The 24,779-nt window shown below is 46.3% G+C and overlaps 1 protein-coding gene across 2 annotated transcripts in view; it reads right to left on the reverse strand.

The window, feature by feature from the left end:
• Positions 1 to 24,779, reverse strand: part of SLC18A2 (solute carrier family 18 member A2) — a 295,896-nt gene that overhangs the window by 41,451 nt on the left and 229,666 nt on the right. For both annotated transcript variants that reach the window (XM_077257892.1, XM_077257891.1), the window contains 6 exons: positions 17,819 to 17,877; positions 17,658 to 17,741; positions 16,929 to 17,021; positions 15,091 to 15,180; positions 14,940 to 14,983; positions 14,795 to 14,855 (listed from right to left, as the gene is read on the reverse strand). In XM_077257892.1, the coding sequence (XP_077114007.1) occupies positions 14,795 to 14,855; positions 14,940 to 14,983; positions 15,091 to 15,180; positions 16,929 to 17,021; positions 17,658 to 17,741; positions 17,819 to 17,877 (431 nt within the window). The remainder of the gene's footprint in view (positions 1 to 14,794; positions 14,856 to 14,939; positions 14,984 to 15,090; positions 15,181 to 16,928; positions 17,022 to 17,657; positions 17,742 to 17,818; positions 17,878 to 24,779) is intronic.

Genomic DNA, 24,779 nt, shown 5'->3' on the forward strand with positions numbered 1-24,779 from the left:
TGGCGACTAATTACCCTAGGTGCAGTACCTAGTCTGACCTGAGGGTAAGGGGGGCGCCAGAGAGCTGCAAGTTCCAAACTGGAACTAGGAAGTGGGATATAGATAAATCCCCTTCAGAAGGAACCAGGGGGCAACCAAACAACCCCGGTTTGTGACAAATTGGTGTGAGTAGTGGGGACGATAAAGGTTTCCTCCCCGGGATCCCTGACATACTGCTGGGACCTGTGACATAGTGTTGGCAGCACGGTGTGAATCGTGACAACATCCAACCCGATAACCCCAAGGTGTATGGCATCCAACCCCATGGCCCCCGGTGTGTGACATCCTACCCCAAAGCCCCAAGGTTTATGACATCCTACCCCAAAGCCCCAAGGTGTATGACATCCAACCCCAAAGCCCCAAGGTGTATGACGTCCTACCCCATAGCCCCCCGGTGTGTGACATCCAACCCCATAGCCCCAAGGTGTATAACCTATGACCCCATAGCCCCCCGATGTATAACATCCAATCCCCCATGTATAATCTCTGGCCCCATGGCCACTCAATAGAAACACCCTAGAACAATGGATAGCCACGAGAGCCCAGACAAGGAATGTTCAAATAGAATTACCTTTATTCAACAATAGTGGCAAACAGTAGTACTGTTTAAAAACATGTGCACGTATTATGACTGTATATACAATGATACAGAGTGTATTAATTAAAACTCAGAAAAAATCATAAAAAATCAATTGGTAAGTGGAATGTGTATATAGCAACCAAAAAAGATAAATAACATCATCCAAAAAACATATACCGTAGTTATATATATCCAAAATAGTGAGGGGAAATCTCCTCCTAGTGGAGACAAAGTGCATAAGTGTGAAAAAAAAGCGAGTAAACGCGAGTAAAGGAGGGTACCGTATATAACTTTAAGGTCCATCAGTGTTATGATCCTTAGTGGTTGAGGATCACAAAATACTCCAGCTAAGTAACAAAACATAGGACAAGCTCTAGAGAGGTGGTAAACTGGACTGACCGCAAATCTGAACCTATCCAACACACTAAAGGTAGCCGGTGAGCGTGTCTAAAATCCTAGACGTCTCGAGCCAGCCTGTTATGACCCCAATGGCGAGGGTCTCAGAGGAACGTGGTAGTCTGCAGAGTACAAAAATCCAGCTCATAGGGCAGTGGTAACTGGGTTGACCATATATCTACTCCTAACGCCAACACTAGAAGTAGCCGGGGATCATTCCTACGTTGATTCTAGATGACACGCGCCAGCCGGAGAATCTAGCTACCCCTAGTAGAGGAAAACAAAGACCTTTCTTGCCTCCAGAGAAGGGGACCCCAAAGCTGGATAGAAGCCCCCCACAAATAATGACGGTTAGGTAAGAGGAAATGACAAACACAGAAATGAACCAGGTTTAGCACAGAGAGGCCCGCTTACTGATAGCAGAATAAAGAAAGGTAACTTATATGGTCAACAAAAACCCTATCAAAATCCACACTGGAAATTCAAGAACCCCCGAACCGTCTAACGGTCCGGGGGGAGAACACCAGCCCCCCTAGAGCTTCCAGCAAAGGTCAGGATATAGATTTGGAACAAGCTGGACAAAAATACAAAACCAAAACAAATAGCAAAAAGCAAAAGGCAGACTTAGCTGATATAACTGGAACCAGGATCAGTAGACAAGAGCACAGCAGACTAGCTCTGATAACTACGTTGCCAGGCATTGAACTGAAGGTCCAGGGAGCTTATATAGCAACACCCCTAACTAACGACCCAGGTGCGGATAAAAGGAATGACAGAAAAACCAGAGTCAAAAAACTAGCAACCACTAGAGGGAGCAAAAGGCAAATTCACAACAGTACCCCCCCCTTAGTGAGGGGTCACCGAACCCTCACCACGACCACCAGGGCGATCAGGATGAGCGGCATGAAAGGCACGAACTAAATCGGCCGCATGAACATCAGAGGCGACCACCCAGGAATTATCCTCCTGACCATAGCCCTTCCACTTGACCAGGTACTGAAGCCTCCGCCTGGAGAGGCGAGAATCCAAGATCTTCTCCACCACGTACTCCAACTCGCCCTCAACCAACACCGGAGCAGGAGGCTCAACAGAAGGAACTACAGGCACAATGTACCGCCGCAACAAGGACCTATGAAATACATTGTGAATAGCAAACGACACAGGAAGATCCAGACGAAAAGATACAGGATTAAGGATTTCCAATATCTTGTAAGGCCCAATAAAACGAGGTTTAAATTTGGGAGAGGAGACCTTCATAGGAACAAAGCGGGAAGAAAGCCATACCAAATCCCCAACGCGTAGTCAGGGACCCACACCGCGGCGGCGGTTGGCAAAGCGCTGAGCCTTCTCCTGTGACAACTTCAAGTTGTCCACCACATGATTCCAGATCTGCTGCAACCTATCCACCACAGAATCCACCCCAGGACAGTCAGAAGGCTCCACATGACCCGAAGAAAAGCGAGGATGGAAACCAGAGTTGCAGAAAAAAGGTGAAACCAAGGTGGCGGAACTAGCCCGATTATTAAGGGCAAACTCAGCCAACGGCAAGAATGTCACCCAATCGTCCTGATCAGCAGAGACAAAACACCTCAAATAAGCCTCCAAAGTCTGATTGGTTCGCTCCGTCTGTCCATTAGTCTGAGGATGGAAAGCAGACGAAAACGACAAATCAATGCCCATCCTACTACAAAAGGATCGCCAGAACCTGGAAACGAACTGGGATCCTCTGTCTGACACAATATTCTCAGGGATGCCGTGCAAACGAACCACGTTCTGGAAAAACACAGGAACCAGATCGGAAGAGGAAGGCAGCTTAGGCAAAGGAACCAAATGGACCATCTTGGAGAAGCGATCACATATCACCCAGATAACGGACATGCCCTGAGATAGCGGAAGATCAGAAATGAAATCCATGGAGATATGTGTCCAAGGTCTCTTCGGGACAGGCAAGGGCAAGAGCAAACCGCTGGCACGAGAACAGCAAGGCTTAGCTCGAGCACAAGTCCCACAGGACTGCACAAATGACCGCACATCCCTTGACAAGGAAGGCCACCAAAAGGACCTGGCCACCAGATCTCTGGTGCCAAAAATTCCCGGGTGACCTGCCAACACCGAGGAATGAACCTCGGAAATGACTCTGCTGGTCCACTTATCCGGGACAAACAGTCTGTCAGGTGGACAAGACTCAGGCCTATCAGCCTGAAATCTCTGCAACACACGTCGCAGATCCGGAGAAATAGCTGACAAGATAACTCCATCTTTAAGAATACCAACAGGATCAGCGACTCCAGGAGCATCAGGCACAAAGCTCCTAGAAAGAGCATCGGCCTTCACATTCTTTGAACCTGGTAAATACGAGACAACAAAATCAAAGCGGGAGAAAAACAATGACCAGCGGGCCTGTCTCGGATTAAGGCGTTTAGCAGACTCGAGATACATCAGATTTTTGTGATCAGTCAAGACCACCACACGATGCTTAGCACCCTCGAGCCAATGACGCCACTCCTCAAATGCCCATTTCATGGCCAACAACTCCCGATTGCCCACATCATAATTTCGCTCGGCAGGCGAAAACTTCCTAGAGAAAAAGGCACAAGGTTTCATAACAGAGCAACCAGGGCCTCTCTGCGACAAAACGGCCCCTGCCCCAATCTCCGAAGCATCCACCTCAACCTGAAAGGGAAGTGAGACGTCAGGCTGGCACAAAACAGGCGCCGAAGTAAACCGGCGTTTCAACTCCTGGAAAGCCTCCACGGCAGCAGGAGCCCAGTTAGCTACATCGGAGCCCTTCTTGGTCATATCCGTCAAAGGTTTCACAATGCTAGAAAAATTAGCGATAAAACGACGGTAGAAGTTAGCGAAGCCCAAGAACTTCTGAAGACTCTTAACTGACGAGGGCTGAGTCCAATCAAGAATAGCTCGGACCTTGACTGGGTCCATCTCCACAGCAGAAGGGGAAAAAATGAACCCCAAAAAGGGAACCTTCTGTACACCAAAGAGACACTTTGAGCCCTTGACAAACAAAGAATTTTCACGCAAAATTTTAAAGACCAACCTGACCTGCTCCACATGCGAATCCCAATTATCAGAAAAAACCAAAATATCATCCAGATAAACAATCAAAAATTTATCCAGATACTTCCGGAAAATGTCATGCATAAAGGACTGAAAAACTGAAGGCGCATTGGAGAGCCCAAAAGGCATCACCAAGTACTCAAAATGACCTTCGGGCGTATTGAATGCGGTTTTCCATTCATCACCTTGCTTAATGCGCACAAGGTTGTACGCACCACGAAGGTCTATCTTGGTGAACCACTTGGCACCCTTAATCCGGGCAAACAAGTCAGACAACAGCGGTAAAGGATACTGAAATTTGACAGTGATCTTATTTAAAAGCCGATAATCAATACAAGGTCTCAAAGATCCGTCCTTTTTTGCCACAAAAAAGAATCCCGCACCAAGAGGGGAAGAAGACGGACGAATATGTCCTTTCTCCAGAGACTCCTTGATATATGAACGCATAGCGGTATGTTCAGGTACCGACAGATTAAACAGTCTTCCCTTAGGAAATTTACTGCCTGGGATCAAATCTATAGCACAGTCACAGTCCCTATGAGGAGGCAGTGCACTGGACTCAGACTCACTGAAGACATCCTGATAATCAGACAAATACTCCGGAACTTCCGAAGGCGTAGAAGAAGCAATAGACACAGGCAGGGAATCCCCATGAATACCACGACAGCCCCAACTTGAGACTGACATAGCCTTCCAGTCCAGGACTGGATTATGGGTCTGTAACCATGGCAGCCCTAAAACAACCAAATCATGCATTTTATGTAAAACCAGGAAACGTATCACCTCGCGGTGTTCAGGAGTCATGCACATGGTAACCTGTGTCCAATACTGCGGTTTATTTGCTGCCAATGGTGTAGCATCAATACCCCTAAGAGGAATAGGATTTTCTAATGGTTCAAGAGTAAAACCACAGCGCTTAGCAAATGAGAGATCCATGAGACTCAGGGCAGCACCTGAATCTACAAACGCCATGACAGGATAAGATGACAGTGAGCAAATCAAAGTTACAGACAGAATAAATTTAGGTTGCAAATTACCAACGGTGACAGGACTAACAACCTTAGCTATACGTTTAGAGCATGCTGAGATAACATGTGTAGAATCACCACAGTAGTAGCACAAGCCATTCCGGCGTCTATGAATTTTCCGCTCATTTCTAGTCAGGATTCTATCACATTGCATTAAATCAGGTGTCCGTTCAGACAACACCATGAGGGAATTTGCGGTTTTGCGCTCCCGCAACCGCCGGTCAATTTGAATAGCCAGTGCCATAGTATCATTCAGACCTGTGGGAATGGGAAAACCCACCATAACATTCTTAATGGCTTCAGAAAGGCCATTTCTAAAATTAGCGGCCAGTGCACACTCGTTCCAATGTGTCAGAACGGACCATTTCCGAAATTTTTGGCAATACACTTCAGCCTCGTCCTGCCCCTGAGACATAGCCAGCAAGGCTTTTTCTGCCTGAATCTCAAGATTGGGTTCCTCATAAAGTAAACCGAGCGCCAGAAAAAACGCATCAAGATCAGCCAATGCCGGATCTCCTGGCGCCAGCGAAAAAGCCCAATCCTGAGGGTCGCCCCGTAAGAACGAAATAACAATTTTTACTTGCTGAGCAGAATCTCCAGATGAACAGGGTCTCAGGGACAAAAACAATTTACAATTATTCACGAAATTCCTAAACTTAAACCTGTCTCCGGAAAACAGTTCAGGAATCGGTATTTTAGGTTCTGACCTAGGATTTCTGATAACATAGTCTTGTATGCCCTGCACACGAGTAGCCAGCTGGTCCACACTTGTAATCAAGGTCTGGACATTCATGTCTGCAGCAAGCATAGCCACTCTGAGGTAAAGGGGAAGAAGAAAAAAAAAAAAAAACTCAGAATCTTCTTTCTTATAATCCCTCTTCTGCAATGCATTAAACATTTAATACTGGCCTGGCAAACTGTTATGACCCCAATGGCGAGGGTCTCAGAGGAACGTGGTAGTCTGCAGAGTACAAAAATCCAGCTCATAGGGCAGTGGTAACTGGGTTGACCATATATCTACTCCTAACGCCAACACTAGAAGTAGCCGGGGATCATTCCTACGTTGATTCTAGATGACACGCGCCAGCCGGAGAATCTAGCTACCCCTAGTAGAGGAAAACAAAGACCTTTCTTGCCTCCAGAGAAGGGGACCCCAAAGCTGGATAGAAGCCCCCCACAAATAATGACGGTTAGGTAAGAGGAAATGACAAACACAGAAATGAACCAGGTTTAGCACAGAGAGGCCCGCTTACTGATAGCAGAATAAAGAAAGGTAACTTATATGGTCAACAAAAACCCTATCAAAATCCACACTGGAAATTCAAGAACCCCCGAACCGTCTAACGGTCCGGGGGGAGAACACCAGCCCCCCTAGAGCTTCCAGCAAAGGTCAGGATATAGATTTGGAACAAGCTGGACAAAAATACAAAACCAAAACAAATAGCAAAAAGCAAAAGGCAGACTTAGCTGATATAACTGGAACCAGGATCAGTAGACAAGAGCACAGCAGACTAGCTCTGATAACTACGTTGCCAGGCATTGAACTGAAGGTCCAGGGAGCTTATATAGCAACACCCCTAACTAACGACCCAGGTGCGGATAAAAGGAATGACAGAAAAACCAGAGTCAAAAAACTAGCAACCACTAGAGGGAGCAAAAGGCAAATTCACAACACCAGCCTGAGAAACTAACTACCCCTAGAGAGAAAGAAAGACCTCACTTGCCTCCAGAGAAATAATCCCCAAAGATATAGAAGCCCCCAACAAATAATAACGGTGAGGTAAGAGGAAGGCACATACACAGGGGTGAAAGCAGATTCAGCAAATGAGGCCCACTAATACTAGAAAGCAGAAAATAGAAAAGGGGTCTGTGCGGTCAGTAAAAAACCCTTACAAAATATCCACACTGAGATTTCAAGAACCCCCGCACCAACTAACGGTGTGGGGGGAGAAACTCAGTCCCCTAGAGCAACCAGCAAGCGAGGAAATCACATTTTAGCAAGCTGGACAAGAAACATGATGAATGCTGATAATCAAAAAATAAACAAACAAAAACTTAGCTTGTCTTGGAGAGACTGGGAGCAAGGTAGTCACAAGGAATCTGAAGAGCACTGAATACATTGAGAGCAGGCAAGGAACTGAGTATCCAGGTGAGCTAAATAGGAAACCAACCAAGGATAACGAACCAGCTGATGCTGCCAACCTGCAAAAAGACAACACTACACAGTACCGCTTGTGACCACTAGAGGGAGCCCAAAAATAGAGTTCACAACAGTACCCCCCCCTTGAGGAGGGGTCACCGAACCCTCATCAAGACCCCCAGGGCGATCAGGATGAGCCGCGTGGAAGGCATGAACCAAATCGGCCGCATGAACATCAGAGGCGACAACCCAGGAATTATCCTCCTGACCATAGCCCTTCCACTTAACCAAATACTGAAGCCTCCGTCTAGAGATACGAGAATCCAAAATCTTCTCCACCACGTACTCCAATTCGCCCTCGACCAGCACCGGAGCAGGAGGCTCAACAGAAGGAACCACAGGTACCACATACCTCCGCAACAAAGACCTATGAAACACACCATGAATGGCAAACGATGCTGGGAGATCCAAACGAAAAGACACCGGGTTAAGGATTTCCAAGATCTTATAAGGACCGATGAAGCGAGGCTTGAATTTAGGAGAGGAGACCTTCATAGGAACATACCGAGAAGACAGCCACACCAAATCCCCAACACGAAGTCGGGGACCCACACCGCGGCGGCGGATGGCAAAGCGCTGAGCCTTCTCCTGTGACAACCTCAAATTGTCCACCACATGGTTCCAAATCTGCTGCAACCTATCCACCACAGAATCTACCCCAGGACAGTCAGAAGGCTCAACCTGACCCGAGGAAAAACGAGGATGGAAACCAGAATTGCAGAAAAAAGGCGAAACCAAAGTAGCAGAACTAGCCCGATTATTAAGGGTAAACTCGGCCAATGGCAAAAAAGTCACCCAATCATCCTGATCAGCAGAAACAAAACATCTCAAATAAGTTTCCAACGTCTGATTAGTTCGCTCGGTTTGGCCATTAGTCTGAGGATGGAAGGCTGACGAAAAAGACAAATCAATGCCCATCTTAGCACAAAAAGTCCGCCAAAACCTGGACACACACTGGGATCCTCTATCAGACACAATATTTTCAGGAATGCCGTGTAAGCGAACCACATTCTGAAAAAATAGAGGAACCAAATCAGAGGAAGAAGGCAACTTAGGCAAGGGCACCAAATGGACCATCTTGGAAAAACGATCACACACCACCCAGATGACAGACATTTTCTGAGATACTGGAAGATCCGAAATAAAATCCATGGAAATGTGCGTCCAAGGCCTTTTCGGAATAGGCAAAGGCAAAAGCAAACCGCTGGCACGAGAACAGCAAGGCTTAGCCCAAGCACAAATCCCACAAGACTGCACAAAGGAACGCACATCCCGCGACAAGGAAGGCCACCAGAAGAACCTAGCCACCAAATCCCTGGTACCAAAAATCCCAGGATGACCCGCCAACACCGAAGAATGAACCTCGGAAATAACTCTGCTGGTCCATCTATCCGGGACAAACAGTCTCTCTGGTGGACAACGGTCAGGTCTATCCGCCTGAAATTTCTGCAGCACTCGTCGCAAATCTGGGGAAATGGCAGACAAAATCACTCCCTCTCTGAGAATACCAGCTGGCTCAGAAACTCCCGGAGAGTCAGGCACAAAACTCCTAGAAAGTGCATCAGCTTTCACGTTCTTCGAACCAGGCAGGTATGAGACCACGAAGTTGAAACGGGAGAAAAACAACGACCAACGAGCCTGTCTAGGATTCAGGCGCTTGGCAGATTCAAGGTAAATCAGATTTTTGTGATCAGTCAAGACCACCACGCGATGTTTAGCTCCTTCGAGCCAATGTCGCCACTCCTCAAATGCCCACTTCATAGCCAACAACTCCCGATTACCAACATCATAATTCCGCTCGGCAGGCGAAAACTTTCTTGAAAAGAAAGCACATGGCTTCATCACAGAGCCATCAGAGCTTCTCTGCGACAAAACAGCCCCTGCTCCAATCTCAGAAGCATCAACCTCGACCTGGAAGGGGAGAGAGACATCTGGCTGACATAAGACTGGAGCTGAAGAAAACCGGTGCTTCAGCTCCCGAAAGGCCTCCACGGCCGCAGGAGACCAATTAGTAACATCAGAACCCTTCTTGGTCAAATCCGTCAAAGGTTTAACCACGCTAGAAAAATTAGCGATGAAACGACGGTAAAAATTAGCAAAACCCAAGAACTTCTGAAGACTCTTAACAGACGTGGGCTGAGTCCAGTAATGAATAGCCTGGACCTTGACTGGGTCCATCTCCACAGTAGAAGGAGAAAAAATAAAACCCAAAAAGGAGACCTTCTCTACTCCGAAGAGGCATTTTGAGCCCTTCACAAATAAAGCATTAGCACGCAGGACCTGAAACACCATCCTGACCTGCTTCACATGGGACTCCCAATCATCAGAAAAGACCAAAATGTCATCCAGATAAACAATCATAAATTTATCCAGATATTCTCGGAAGATGTCATGCATGAAGGACTGAAACACAGAAGGAGCATTAGAGAGTCCAAAAGGCATCACCAAGTACTCAAAATGGCCTTCAGGCGTATTAAATGCTGTTTTCCATTCATCTCCCTGCTTAATGCGCACAAGGTTATACGCACCACGGAGATCTATCTTGGTGAACCAACTGGCACCCTTAATCCGAGCAAACAAATCAGACAATAGTGGTAAAGGATACTGAAATTTGACTGTGATTTTATTCAGAAGACGATAATCTATACAAGGTCTCAAAGAACCGTCCTTCTTGGCCACAAAAAAAAAATCCTGCACCAAGAGGGGAAGAGGATGGACGAATATGTCCCTTCTCCAAAGACTCCTTTATATAACTCCGCATCGCAGCATGCTCTGGTATAGACACATTAAAAAGTCGTCCCTTAGGGAATTTACTACCAGGAATTAAATTTATAGCACAGTCACAATCCCTATGAGGGGGCAGGGCACTGGACCTGGGCTCATCAAATACATCCTGGTAGTCAGACAAAAACTCAGGGACCTCAGAAGGAGTGGAAGAAGCAATAGACACCAACGGAGCATCGCCATGAATTCCCTGACAACCCCAACTTCACACAGACATAGCTTTCCAATCTAAAACTGGATTATGAGCCTGCAGCCATGGCAGACCCAAAACGACAACATCATGCAAATTATGCAGAACAAGAAAGCGAATCACCTCCTGATATACGGGAGTCATGCACATGGTCATTTGCGTCCAATACTGAGGCTTATTCTCAGCCAATGGCGTAGCATCAATTCCCCTCAGAGGAATGGGAAATTCCAAAGGCTCCAGGACAAAACCACAGCGCCTGGCAAACGACAAATCCATCAGATTCAGGGCAGCACCCGAATCCACAAAAGCCCTAGGACTACAAAGAACAAATCAAAGTAACAGACAAAATAAATTTAGGCTGTATAGTACCAATGGTGACAGGTTTAGCGATTTTTTTTAAGCGTTTAGAGCATGCTGAGATAACATGAGTAGAATCACCACAGTAAAAGCACAACCCATTTTGACGTCTATGACTTTGTCGCTTAATTCTGGTCAGAGTTCGGTCACATTGCATAGACTCAGGTCTCTGTTCAGAAAATACCGCCAAAGGATGAGCAGATTTGCGCTCCCGCAAACGCCGATCAACCTGAATGGCTAAAGCCATAGAATCACTCAGACTTGTAGGGGTGGGAAACCCCACCATAACATTCTTAACGGCCTCAGAAAGACCTTCTCTGAAATTTGCAGCCAGGGCACACTCATTCCATTGAGTAAGCACCGACCATTTCCGAAATTTTTTACAATACACCTCTGCTTCATCCTGACCTTGAGAGATAGCCAGCAACGCTTTTTCTGCCTGATTCTCAAGATTAGGCTCCTCATAAAGCAGTCCAAGAGCCAGAAAAAATGCATCTACATTAAGGAATGCAGGATCTCCTGGCGCCAGAGAGAAAGCCCAATCTTGAGGGTCGCCACGTAACAAGGAGATAACAATTTTAACTTGCTGAGCGGAATCACCAGAGGAACGAGGTCTCAGAGATAGAAATAACTTACAATTATTCTTAAAATTTAGAAACCTAGATCTATCTCCAGAAAACAACTCAGGAATGGGTATTTTTGGTTCAGACATAGGGCTATGAATAACAAAATCCTGAATACTTTGCACCCGTGCAGCAAGATGATCCACACTAGAAGCCAGAGTCTGAACATCCATGTCTGCAGCTGAGCTCAAAACCACCCAGAGTTCAAGGGGATGAAAGAAGCTAAACAGACTGCAGCAAAGGAAAAGCGGGAGGAAAAAAAAAAAAATGTACTCAGGTCTTCTTTTTATCCCACTTCTGCGATGCATTAAACACTTTTTGGCCTGCTCTACTGTTATGATCCTTAGTGGTTGAGGATCACAAAATACTCCAGCTAAGTAACAAAACATAGGACAAGCTCTAGAGAGGTGGCAAACTGGACTGACCGCAAATCTGAACCTATCCAACACACTAAAGGTAGCCGGTGAATGTGTCTAAAATCCTAGACGTCTCGAGCCAGCCTGAGCAACTAACTACCCCTAGAGAGAAAGAAAGACCTCACTTGCCTCCAGAGAAATAATCCCCAAAGATATAGAAGCCTCCAACAAATAATAATGGTGAGGTAAGAGGAAGGCACATACACAGGGGTGAAAGCAGATTCAGCAAATGAGGCCCACTAATACTAGAAAGCAGAAAATAGAAAAGGGGTCTGTGCAGTCAGTAAAAAACCCTTACAAAATATCCACACTGAGATTTCAAGAACCCCCGCACCAACTAACGGTGTGGGGGGAGAAACTCAGTCCCCTAGAGCAACCAGCAAGCGAGGAAATCACATTTTAGCAAGCTGGACAAGAAACATGATGAATGCTGATAATCAAAAAATAAACAAACAAAAACTTAGCTTGTCTTGGAGAGACTGGGAGCAAGGTAGTCACAAGGAATCTGAAGAGCACTGAATACATTGAGAGCAGGCAAGGAACTGAGTATCCAGGTGAGCTAAATAGGAAACCAACCAAGGATAACGAACCAGCTGATGCTGCCAACCTGCAAAAAGACAACACTACACAGTACCGCTTGTGACCACTAGAGGGAGCCCAAAAATAGAGTTCACAGCACATCAGGTCCTAATGACACGCACACCCCAACGCACGATTCGGAAATGAATGCCTTCATCAGGGGATTTCCCCCTGACAAAGGAATTCATTTCTGAAACGAGTGTCGATTTCTGGCTCTCACAGACATGTAACTTCTTCTTTAAGAGGCTCCTCTGTCCTCCACTCATTATCTGTAGTAATGGCAGCTGTTTGAACTTGTTATAAGTATAAAAGACTCCTGTCCACAACCTCACACAGTCACACTCCAAATTCCACTATGGTGAAGACCAAAGAGCTGTGAAGGACACCAGAATTGTAGCCCTGCACCAGGCTGGGAAGACTGAATCTTCAATAGGCAAGCAGCTTGGTGCGATTAAATCAACTGTGGGAGCAATAATAAAAAAATGGAAGACATACAAGACCACTGATAATCTCCCTCGATCTGGGGCTCCACGCAAGATCTCACCCCGTGGGGTCAAAATTATCACAAGAACGGTGAGCAAAAATCCCAGAACCACACGTGGGGACCTAGTGAATGACCTGCATAGATCTGGGACCACTGTAACAAAGGTTACTATCAGTAACACACTACGCCACCAGGGACTCAGATCCTACAGTGCCAGACGTGTCCCCCTGCTTAAGTCAGTACATGTCCGGGCCCGTCTGAAGTTTGCTAGAGAGCATTTGGATTATCCAGAAGAGTATTGGGAGAATGTCATATGGTCTGATGAAACCAAAGTAGAACTGTTTGGTAGAAACAAAACTCGTCGTGTTTGGAGGAGACCGAATGCTGAGCTGCATCCAAAGAACACCATACCTACTGTGAAGCACGGGGGTGGCAACATCACGCTTTGGGACTGTTTCTCTGCAAAGGGAACAGGAGGACTGATCTGTGTACATGAATGAATGAATGAATGAATGAATGAATGAATGGGGCCATGTATCGTGAGATTTTGAGTGCAAACCTCCTTCCATCAGAAAGGGCATTGAAGATGAAACGTGGATGGGTCTTTCTGCATAATGATCCCAAGCACACCGACAGGGCAAACAGGAGAGGCTTCGTAACAAGCATATGAGGGTCCTGGAGTGGCCAAGCCAGTCTCCAGATCTCAACCCCATAGAAAACCTTTGGAGGGAGTTGAAAATCCGTGTTGCCAAGCGAAAAGCCAAAAACATCACTGCTCTAGAGGAGATCTGCATGGAGGAATGGGCCAGATACCACCAACAGATACCACCAACAGTGTATGCCAACCTTGTGGAGACTTACAGAAAACGTTTCACCTCTGTTATTGCCAACAAAGGATATATAACAAAATATTGAGATGAACTTTTGTTAATGACCAAATACTTATTTTCCACCATAATTTGCAAAATAAATCTTCCAAATCAGACAAGGTGATTTTCTGGATTTGTTTTCTCATTTTGATTCTTATAGTTGTGGTCGACCTACAGTATGATGTCACTTACAGGTCACTCATCTTTCTAAGTGGGAGAACTTGCACAAATACTTTCCTCCATATTAATGTCTATGAATGTAGATGAGGACAGAGAAGCCCCCGGAGGTGGATGTGGGGGGCACATACTTTCTCCATATTAATGTCTATGGATGTAGATGAGGACAGAGAAGCCCCCGGAGGAGGATGTGGGGGGCACATACTTTCTCCATATTAATGTCTATGGATGTAGATGACAGAGAAGCCCCCGGAGGTGGATGTGGGGGGCACATACTTTCTCCATATTAATGTCTATGGATGTAGATGAGGACAGAGAAGCCCCCAGAGGAGGATGTGGGGGGCACATACTTTCTCCATATTAATGTCTATGGATGTAGATGACAGAGAAGCCCCCGGAGGTGGATGTGGGGGGCACATACTTTCTCCATATTAATGTCTATGGATGTAGATGAGGACAGAGAAGCCCCCGGAGGAGGATGTGGGGGGCACATACTTTCTCCATATTAATGTCTATGGATGTAGATGAGGACAGAGAAGCCCCCGGAGGTGGATGTGGGGGGCACATACTTTCTCCATATTAATGTCTATGGCTATAGATGAGGACAGAGAAGCCCCCGGAGGTGGATGTGGGGGGCACATACTTTCTCCATATTAATGTCTATGGATGTAGATGACAGAGAAGCCCCCGGAGGAGGATGTGGGGGGCACATACTTTCTCCATATTAATGTCTATGGCTATAGATGAGGACAGAGAAGCCCCCGGAGGTGGATGTGGGGGGCACATACTTCCTCCATATTAATGTCTATGGATGTAGATGAGGACAGAAGCCCCCGGAGGTGGATGTGGGGGGCACATACTTTCTCCATATTAATGTCTATGGATGTAGATGACAGAGAAGCCCCCGGAGGTGGATGTGGGGGGCACATACTTTCTTCCATCTAGCGAGAGTATAGGGACCGCTCCCCCCTGGGATATATCTATATACTGCGAGTACCTGCCGCAATGATGATGTACGGGTCTCTCAGGAGGGTGAATAGTGATGTCCCCGTTTGACTCTAAAAGAATAGGAGGACATTAGTCTGTGGACGTGGTTGTATCGTGGCCATCGCTGCGCTCCTCCGCGTCCTCTGTGGACTCACCTCTGGCTGAACTCTAGAAGGTTGAAGAATGAAGAGCTGAAGAGCTGAGGACAGAGGAGACATTAGAATACACAGGGGACATTAGACACAATCTTATCTATTACACATCATTATTTGCCTGATAAGAAGAATCGAATCTAATAATAGCAACCTCCATCGAAGAGAACTAGCACCGCGAGCACCAGGAATGGAGCCGTCTTCCCCACAAACTCATACAAAATACTTCCAAATGGAGGTCCCACTGCAAGGAGAGAAGAGAAAAAACAACAACAGATAATAATGGCAATAAAATCTCCAGTGAAGTCGGACATCGAGACAAAAAGGAAACCTAATCACCACCACACTGAGGAGCGTAGAACTGTCTCATGATTAAGTCTCTCCAGCAACAGAGGAATGAAGAGTGTCTCATGATAAAGTCTCCTCAGCAATTGAAGAGCCTAGAACTGTCTCATGATTAAGTCTCCTCAGCAATGGAGAAACCTGGAACTGTATCATGATAAAGTCTCTCCAGCAATGAAGGAACCTAGAACTGTCTCATGACTGAGTCTCCCCAGCAACAGAGGAATCAAGAGTGTCTCATGATAAAGTCTCACCAGCAATGGGGGAACCTAGAACTGTCTCATGCTAAAGTCTATTCAGCAATGAAGGAACCTAGAACTGTCTCATGGTAAAGTCTCCCAAGCAATGGAGGAACTTGGAACTGTGTCAATAAGAAGTTTGACCAGAAATGAAAGAACCTAGAACGGTCTCATTATAAAGCCTCCCCATAAATGGAGGAACAAAGAACTGTCTCACAATAAAGTCTGTTGAGCAATGGATGGTCCTAGCACTGTCTTATTATAAAGTCTCCCCAGTAATGAAATAACCTAGAACTGTCTGATGGTAAAGTGCTCCCAGTGATGAAGGAACCTGGAACTTTCTCATGATAAAGTCTCCCAAGCAATGGAGGAACCTAGAACATCTCAGGATGAAGTCTTCAGAGCAATGAAAGAACCTAGAATGGTGTCATGAAAAAGTTTTACAAACAATGGAGAAACGTAGAACTGTCTCATTAGAATGTCTCTAAAGCAATGTAAGAACCTAGAATTGTCTCATGCCCGATAAAGTCTATACAGCAATGGATGAACCTAGAACTGTCTCATAATAAAGTTTTCCCAGTATTGGAGGAACCTGAAATTTTCTCAGGATAATGTCTCTCCAGCAACTGAAGAGCCTAGAATTGTCTCATGATAAAGTCTCTCCAGCAATGGAGGAATTTGGAAAGGTATCATGATACAGTATCCCTAGCAATAGAAGAATCTATAACTATCTCATGATAAATACTTCCCAGCAATGGTGGAACCTAGAACTCTCATGATAATGTTTCCCCAGCGACAGAGCAATGGAGTAATCTAGAATATGAGCTATTCCTCAATCTTCTTGAGAGGGAACCTGTCATCAAAATAAGGAGGAACCAAGAACCGACTCAGATGAAATCCTGAAATAATGAATCTTTTGACCCTTCCATCCTCCTTTGATGGAACCTTTCACTATGTCACTAGGACCTACCACCCATGTAGAGAGCACCCTATCACTGAGAGATCTTTGCCAGAAAACCTATAGGCAATGCAAGAATGGAAACGTCTGCTCTGAAAGTTGAAAAAGCCAAATCGATTCTTTCTGTGCGTGTAGCAATGAGATGACACAGAAGAATGGAGACCAACCTCGCGGTCCCTCAGACAATCTAGTGACCCTGTGCTCCTTGCTCCAGTGCATCAACGACATCCCCAACCATACTAACAAGCCCACCTGTGTCCTCATGTTCCCGCTCCGCTCTATCAACCAAACCAAAGGTAAAGTCTGAGTGATAAACCCGGTTCACCAAACCGAAAAGGTCAAAGGAGAAGACGAATCAAAGTACTAAGATAATAATTACAGAAAGTTCTAGAAATGAAAGGTTTTAGGGAAAAGGACATCTTATTAAATAGCGAGAAGTCATGATGGACTGACCCAGTACTCCCATAGCGAGTCCTCCCAGCGCAATCCCCATGGCGTTGCCTCGCTCCTCGTCATCCGTGTACACACTGGCGAGCATCCCCATACCTGCGGGGTAAACACATGGATTAGAGGCCTCGTTCGCTCCGTGCCGTTGCTGCTCTGAGCAATAATCCCCCTTCCCGACTCTGGAGCTCTGACCTTTATCTGGAAAGGGAGGAAATTAAAAACTCATATGAGAAGAAACAAGGAACTTTGAGGGCTACAGACTCGTGCATGAACTTGTCTATAAGCAGTATGTGCAACACGCGGCACTTCCAACAAGATCCGCTTTACAGACACTCCAATAACAGATGGAGCAGGATGTGCACTCTCCAAATTATTCTTTTGCTTGTCGCCTTCTTGTTTTCCTTGGTCTGGATTGCCTGCTGTCTGCAAGAGATGTAGGAGCAACCCCAGTCTGATAGTCAAGCAGGTATAAAGGCCCTTGGGAGCGATCACCTCCAGTCTCCAGAGAGGTCTAGGATGGCTCTCACAGATACACATCCATCCTTCCACATGGAGCAGCACTACGGGGGCTGGGGTTATGTATGTCCTTTTCTTCAGTTTCTGGGTATGACCATGCACCTCACGGATAAAGAACTGTCAAAAGTACCAGCAACTTCCAGGAATTAAGACAAACAGCCAAGTACCCTATGCCCCGAAAACCTGATCGGTATAACATGACTCAGATATGACACCTACCTGCCACAGATGAGCAGGATGAGCCGATTCCCTGCAGCGACCTCGCAATGAACAGTAATGTGTACGTCCCGGAGAAAGCAAACACTATGGAGAGAGGATGGGCAGATGTATGCAATACTAGAATAATAATAGACTGACACCATCCACCCCTGGATACTTACTGATTGTGGAGAGGAACATGATACAGAATCCGGCGAACATAGGGATCTGATATCCAACCCTGTACAAAATAGATTATGAGAGAAGAAAAGAATAGTGTATATATCAGGATACAGAACTCCTGGATGTGATATCGATCAGGTGACAGATGTGAGACTGTGATACGGATCAGGTGACAGATGCAGGTTATGATCTCTATTGGGTGACAGATCTGAGATACGATACACATCAGGCAACTGATATGTGATGTCATATGGATCAGTTGACAGGTCTGAGGATGTGATATTGTCATGTGTCTGGGTTTGAACCCTTGGGCCTGTGCTTTGTGTTCGGCTTGTCTATCTACTGAACCACAGAAGTTACACGTTATCCTTGCTTTAGTTTCTTTAGGTTAACAGCTGTTTTCATTTACTCATTTGCCTTATCACCTTTCTGGTGCAGCTTTATATACTTTCCACCTGCTGGTATTTCCTGCTGGTGATAGTCTCATTTGGATGACCAGCCATACTGCCATTGTTTATGCCAGTCAGTGAAAGACCAGCTAGGGTTTATCTCAGCTGATTATGTTCTTTACCCTTCACCAATGTTTTGTTTCTTGTTTGGGAAGCAGGCTGCATACTTTCTAGCAGTATACACCTTATATCTCATTTTGTATTTCATGGTTTGCTTTACTCACTCTGGGATCTCTTCGTATACCAGCATCCTTCCCTTCTGTAGGTAAATCGAACTCTGGTTCTTTAGGAGGAATGTGAAGCACTCGATTAATTTCAGGCAGTATAGGTCCAATCTGCCATCCTTTAGTCTGTTGTTAGAGCTTTTCCAGCCCATGTAGGAACCCTTAGGCATTGCGGGGTCAATATCTCTAGTCTGTACAGGAACCAGCTGGGTCAGTTGCAGTTTACAGTGTTTTACCTATTTTCCCATGTGAGTTGTTACATAATCATAACAGATATGTATCAGGTGACAGATCTGAGCTGTAATATGCATCAGGTGAAAGATCTGAGCTGTAATATGCATCAGGTGACAAATCTGAAGATGTAATATGTATCAGGTGACAGATCCGAGCTATAACATGCTATAACATGCATCAGGTGACAGATCAGAGGAGATATGGGTCAGGTGACAGATCTCAGGAGGAGATATGTGTCAGGTGACAGAGCTGCAGGTTATGATATGTATCAGGTGTCAGATCTGAGGAGGTGATATGTATCAGGTGACAGATCTGAGCTATAACATGCATCAGGTGACAGATCGGAGGAGATATGGGTCAGGTGACAGATCTCAGGAGGAGATATGGGTCAGGTGACAGAGCTACAGGTTATGATATGTATCAGGTGACAGATCTGAGGAGGTGATATGTATCAGGTGACAGATCTGAGGAGGAGATATGGGTCAGGTGACAGAGCTGCAGGTTATGATATGTATCAGGTGACAGATCTGAGGAGGTGATATGGGTCAGGTGACAGATGTGAGGAGGTGATATGTATTAGGTGACAGATGTGAGGAGGTGATATGGGTCAGGTGACAGAGCTGCAGGTTATGATATGTATCAGGTGACAGATCTGAGGAGGTGATATGTATCAGGTGACAGATCTGAGGAGGTGATATGGGTCAGGTGACAGATGTGAGGAGGTGATATGTATTAGGTGACAGATGTGAGGAGGTGATATGGGTCAGGTGACAGAGCTGCAGGTTATGATATGTATCAGGTGACAGATCTGAGGTGATATGGGTCAGGTGACAGAGCTGCAGGTGATATGTAGCAGGTGACATATGTGAGGAGGTGATATGGGTCAGGTGAGGTGACAGATGTGAGGAGGTGATATGTATCAGGTGACAGATCTGAGGAAGTGATATGGGTCAGGTGACAGAGCTGCAGGTTATGATATGTATCAGGTGACAGATGTGAGGAGGTGATATGGGTCAGGTGACAGAGCTGCAGGTTATGATATGTATCAGATGACAGATCTGAGGAGGTGATATGTATCAGGTGACAGATCTGAGGAGGTGATATGGGTCAGGTGACAGATGTGAGGAGGTGATATGTATTAGGTGACAGATGTGAGGAGGTGATATGGGTCAGGTGACAGAGCTGCAGGTTATGATATGTATCAGGTGACAGATCTGAGGAGGTGATATGGGTCAGGTGACAGATGTGAGGAGGTGATATGTATTAGGTGACAGATGTGAGGAGGTGATATGGGTCAGGTGACAGAGCTGCAGGTTATGATATGTATCAGGTGACAGATCTGAGGAGGTGATATGTATCAGGTGACAGATCTGAGGAGGTGATATGGGTCAGGTGACAGATGTGAGGAGGTGATATGTATTAGGTGACAGATGTGAGGAGGTGATATGGGTCAGGTGACAGAGCTGCAGGTTATGATATGTATCAGGTGACAGATCTGAGGTGATATGGGTCAGGTGACAGAGCTGCAGGTGATATGTAGCAGGTGACATATGTGAGGAGGTGATATGGGTCAGGTGAGGTGACAGATGTGAGGAGGTGATATGTATCAGGTGACAGATCTGAGGAAGTGATATGGGTCAGGTGACAGAGCTGCAGGTTATGATATGTATCAGGTGACAGATGTGAGGAGGTGATATGGGTCAGGTGACAGAGCTGCAGGTTATGATATGTATCAGGTGACAGATCTGAGGAGGTGATATGTATCAGGTGACAGATCTGAGGAGGTGATATGGGTCAGGTGACAGATGTGAGGAGGTGATATGTATTAGGTGACAGATGTGAGGAGGTGATATGGGTCAGGTGACAGAGCTGCAGGTTATGATATGTATCAGGTGACAGATCTGAGGAGGTGATATGGGTCAGGTGACAGAGCTGCAGGTGATATGTATCAGGTGACATATGTGAGGAGGTGATATGGGTCAGGTGAGGTGACAGATGTGAGGAGGTGATATGTATCAGGTGACAGATCTGAGGAAGTGATATGGGTCAGGTGACAGAGCTGCAGGTTATGATATGTATCAGGTGACAGATGTGAGGAGGTGATATGGGTCAGGTGACAGATGTGAGGAGGCGATATGTATCAGGTGACAGATCCAAGGAGGAGATATGGGTCAGATGACAGAGCTGCAGGTTATGATATGTATCAGGTGACAGAACTGAGGAGGTGATATGGGTCAGGTGACAGAGCTGCAGGTTATGATATGTATCAGGTGACAGATGTGAGGAGGTGATATGTATCAGGTGACATATCTGAGGAGGTGATATGGGTCAGGTGACAGAGCTGCAGGTTATGATATGTATCAGGTGACAGATGTGAGGAGGTGATATGGGTCAGGTGACAGATGTGAGGAGGTGATATGTATCAGGTGACAGATCTGAGGAGGTGATATGGGTCAGATGACAGAGCTGCAGGTTATGATATGTATCAGGTGACAGAACTGAGGTGATATGGGTCAGGTGACAGAGCTGCAGGTTATGATATGTATCAGGTGACAGATGTGAGGAGGTGATATGTATCAGGTGACAGATCTGAGGAGGTGATATGGGTCAGGTGACCGATGTGAGGAGGTGATATGTATCAGGTGACAGATCTGAGGAGGAGATATGGGTCAGATGACAGAGCTGCAGGTTATGATATGTATCAGGTGACAGAACTGAGGTGATATGGGTCAGGTGACAGAGCTGCAGGTTATGATATGTATCAGGTGACAGATGTGAGGAGGTGATATGTATCAGGTGACAGATCTGAGGAGGTGATATGGGTCAGGTGACCGATGTGAGGAGGTGATATGTATCAGGTGACAGATCTGAGGAGGAGATATGGGTCAGGTGACAGAGCTGCAGGTTATGATATGTATCAGGTGACAGATGTGAGGAGGTGATATGTATCAGGTGACAGATCTGAGGAGGTGATATGGGTCAGGTGACCGATGTGAGGAGGTGATATGTATCAGGTGACAGATCTGAGGAGGAGATATGGGTCAGGTGACAGAGCTGCAGGTTATGATATGTATCAGGTAGCAGTGTTCCTACACTGTGTGCAGAATTATGTATGTATTGTATACAGTTAGGTCCAGAAATCTTTGGCCAGTCACGAATCTTTGTGATTTTAGCTCTGAAGGCCACTATTTTGGCGCACAAGTAATTGCACAAATTAACTTTGCCATAAAAAAGCCAGAGGACAACGCAAGACACAAGGAAGTTCTCTGCATCTGCGAGGTCTCTCCCTGCCAAAGGTTACAGAGTTAAAGAGTTCACACATGTCCATCAAGCTGAACAGGGAGAGGGCAAATGATGGGACTGGGGGCGCGTGCCCACCCACCATGCATGGTCCGTCTGCCCCAGGAGAGCTCATCCTTCCCTCCTGACCCAAACATTTGGAGAAGAACTTTAAACATTTCCATCTTGATTTATCGTATTTTCTTCTAGACGAGAATCATCTCAGCCTTTCATGTAGCCATCACCGACTCCGCTGTCGCCACCTCTGTAGAACAATGGTTCCCATGGTAACGACACCTGGTGTCTGGAGATTAAACCTGTCTTTCTCCAGGCGGAGGCAGCACCACGAGGTCCCACATGAAGCAGCTTTAGACCCTACTTTATGTACTTGGACAAGTTCATCATTCGCCCCCGAGGACTTCTCTTCTCGATACTCAGTAACTCTTTCCTCATAAGGAAGATCCTCGCGGCTTCTATCACTTTGTGGCTCTTTGAATCTTCTCTATGAAACTTCATGAGAACTAAACGTTAAAGTCAGGATGAAGCCGCAGATCGTCCGTGTCTACGAGTCCGTGCTCCTTCTATATGACAAGATCGTGGACGCTGATCTACAACTACCCCCAGATCCTCCTCTACCAGTGACTCTCCTAGTTTACTCCCCAGAACACATGGTGCCTGCAGATGATTACACCCAGATCCTCCTCTACCAGTGACTCTCCTAGTTTACTCCCCAGAACACATGGTGCCTGCAGATGATTACACCCAGATCCTCCTCTACCAGTGACTCTCCTAGTTTACTCCCCCAGAACACATGGTGCCTGCAGAATATTACACCCAGATCCTCCTCTACCAGTGACTCTCCTAGTTTACTCCCCCAGAACACATGGTGCCTGCAGAATATTACACCCAGATCCTCCTCTACCAGTGACCCTCCTAGTTTACTCCCCCAGAACACATGGTGTCTGCAGATTACTACACCCAAATCCTCCTCTACCAGTGACTCTCCTAGTTTACTCCCCCAGAACACATGGTGTCTGCAGATTATTACACCCAAATCCTCCTCTACCAGTGACTCTCCTAGTTTGCTCCCCTCTAGATCTTATGGTGCCTGCAGAATATTACCCCAGATCCTCCTCTACCAGTGACTCTCCTAGTTTACTCCCCCAGAACACATGGTGCCTGCAGAATATTACACCCAGATCCTCCTCTACCAGTGACTCTCCTAGTTTGCTCCCCTCTAGATCTTATGGTGCCTGCAGAATATTACCCCAGATCCTCCTCTACCAGTGACTCTCCTAGTTTACTCCCCCAGAACACATGGTGTCTGCAGATTATTACACCCAAATCCTCCTCTACCAGTGACCCTCCTAGTTTACTCCCCCAGAACACATGGTGTCTGCAGATTATTACACCCAAATCCTCCTCTACCAGTGACCCTCCTAGTTTACTCCCCCAGAACACATGGTGCCTACAGAATATTACACCCAGATCCTCCTCTACCAGTGACCCTCCTAGTTTACTCCCCCAGAACACATGGTGTCTGCAGATTATTACACCCAAATCCTCCTCTACCAGTGACTCTCCTAGTTTACTCCCCCAGAACACATGGTGTCTGCAGATTATTACACCCAAATCCTCCTCTAGCAGTGACTCTCCTAGTTTACTCCCCCAGTACACATGGTGTCTGCAGATTATTACACCCAAATCCTCCTCTACCAGTGACCCTCCTAGTTTACTCCCCCAGAACACATGGTGCCTGCAGAATATTACCCCAGATCCTCCTCTACCAGTGACTCTCCTAGTTTACTCCCCCAGAACACATGGTGCCTGCAGAATATTACACCCAGATCCTCCTCTACCAGTGACTCTCCTAGTTTGCTCCACTCTAGATCTTATGGTGCCTGCAGAATATTACCCCAGATCCTCCTCTACCAGTGACTCTCCTAGTTTACTCCCACAGAACACATGGTGTCTGCAGATTATTACACCGAAATCCTCCTCTACCAGTGACTCTCCTAGTTTACTCCCCCAGAACACATGGTGTCTGCAGATTATTACACCCAAATCCTCCTCTACCAGTGACCCTCCTAGTTTACTCCCCCAGAACACATGGTGTCTGCAGATTATTACACCCAAATCCTCCTCTACCAGTGACTCTCCTAGTTTACTCCCCCAGAACACATGGTGCCTGCAGAATATTACACCCAAATCCTCCTCTACCAGTGACTCTCCTAGTTTACTCCCTCAGAACACATGGTGCCTGCAGAATATTACCCCAGATCCTCCTCTACCAGTGACTCTCCTAGTTTACTCCCCCAGAACACATGGTGCCTGCAGAATATTACACCCAGATCCTCCTTTACCAGTGACTCTCCTAGTTTACTCCCCCAGAACACATGGTGCCTGCAGATTATTACACCCAGATCCTCCTTTACCAGTGACTCTCCTAGTTTACTCCCCCAGAACACATGGTGCCTGCAGAATATTACCCCCAAATCCTCCTCTACCAGTGACCCTCCTAGTTTACTCCCCCAGAACACATGGTGCCTGCAGAATATTACCCCAGATCCTCCTCTACCAGTGACTCTCCTAGTTTACTCCCCCAGAACACATGGTGCCTGCAGATTACCCCAGATCCTTTACCAGTGACTCTCCTAGTTTACTCCCCAGAACACATGGTGCCTGCAGATGATTACACCCAGATCCTCCTCTACCAGTGACTCTCCTAGTTTACTCCCCAGAACACATGGTGCCTGCAGATTACCCCAGATCCT

This window comes from Ranitomeya variabilis, chromosome 4, assembly GCF_051348905.1.
Source record: "Ranitomeya variabilis isolate aRanVar5 chromosome 4, aRanVar5.hap1, whole genome shotgun sequence".
NCBI lineage: Eukaryota > Metazoa > Chordata > Amphibia > Anura > Dendrobatidae > Ranitomeya > Ranitomeya variabilis.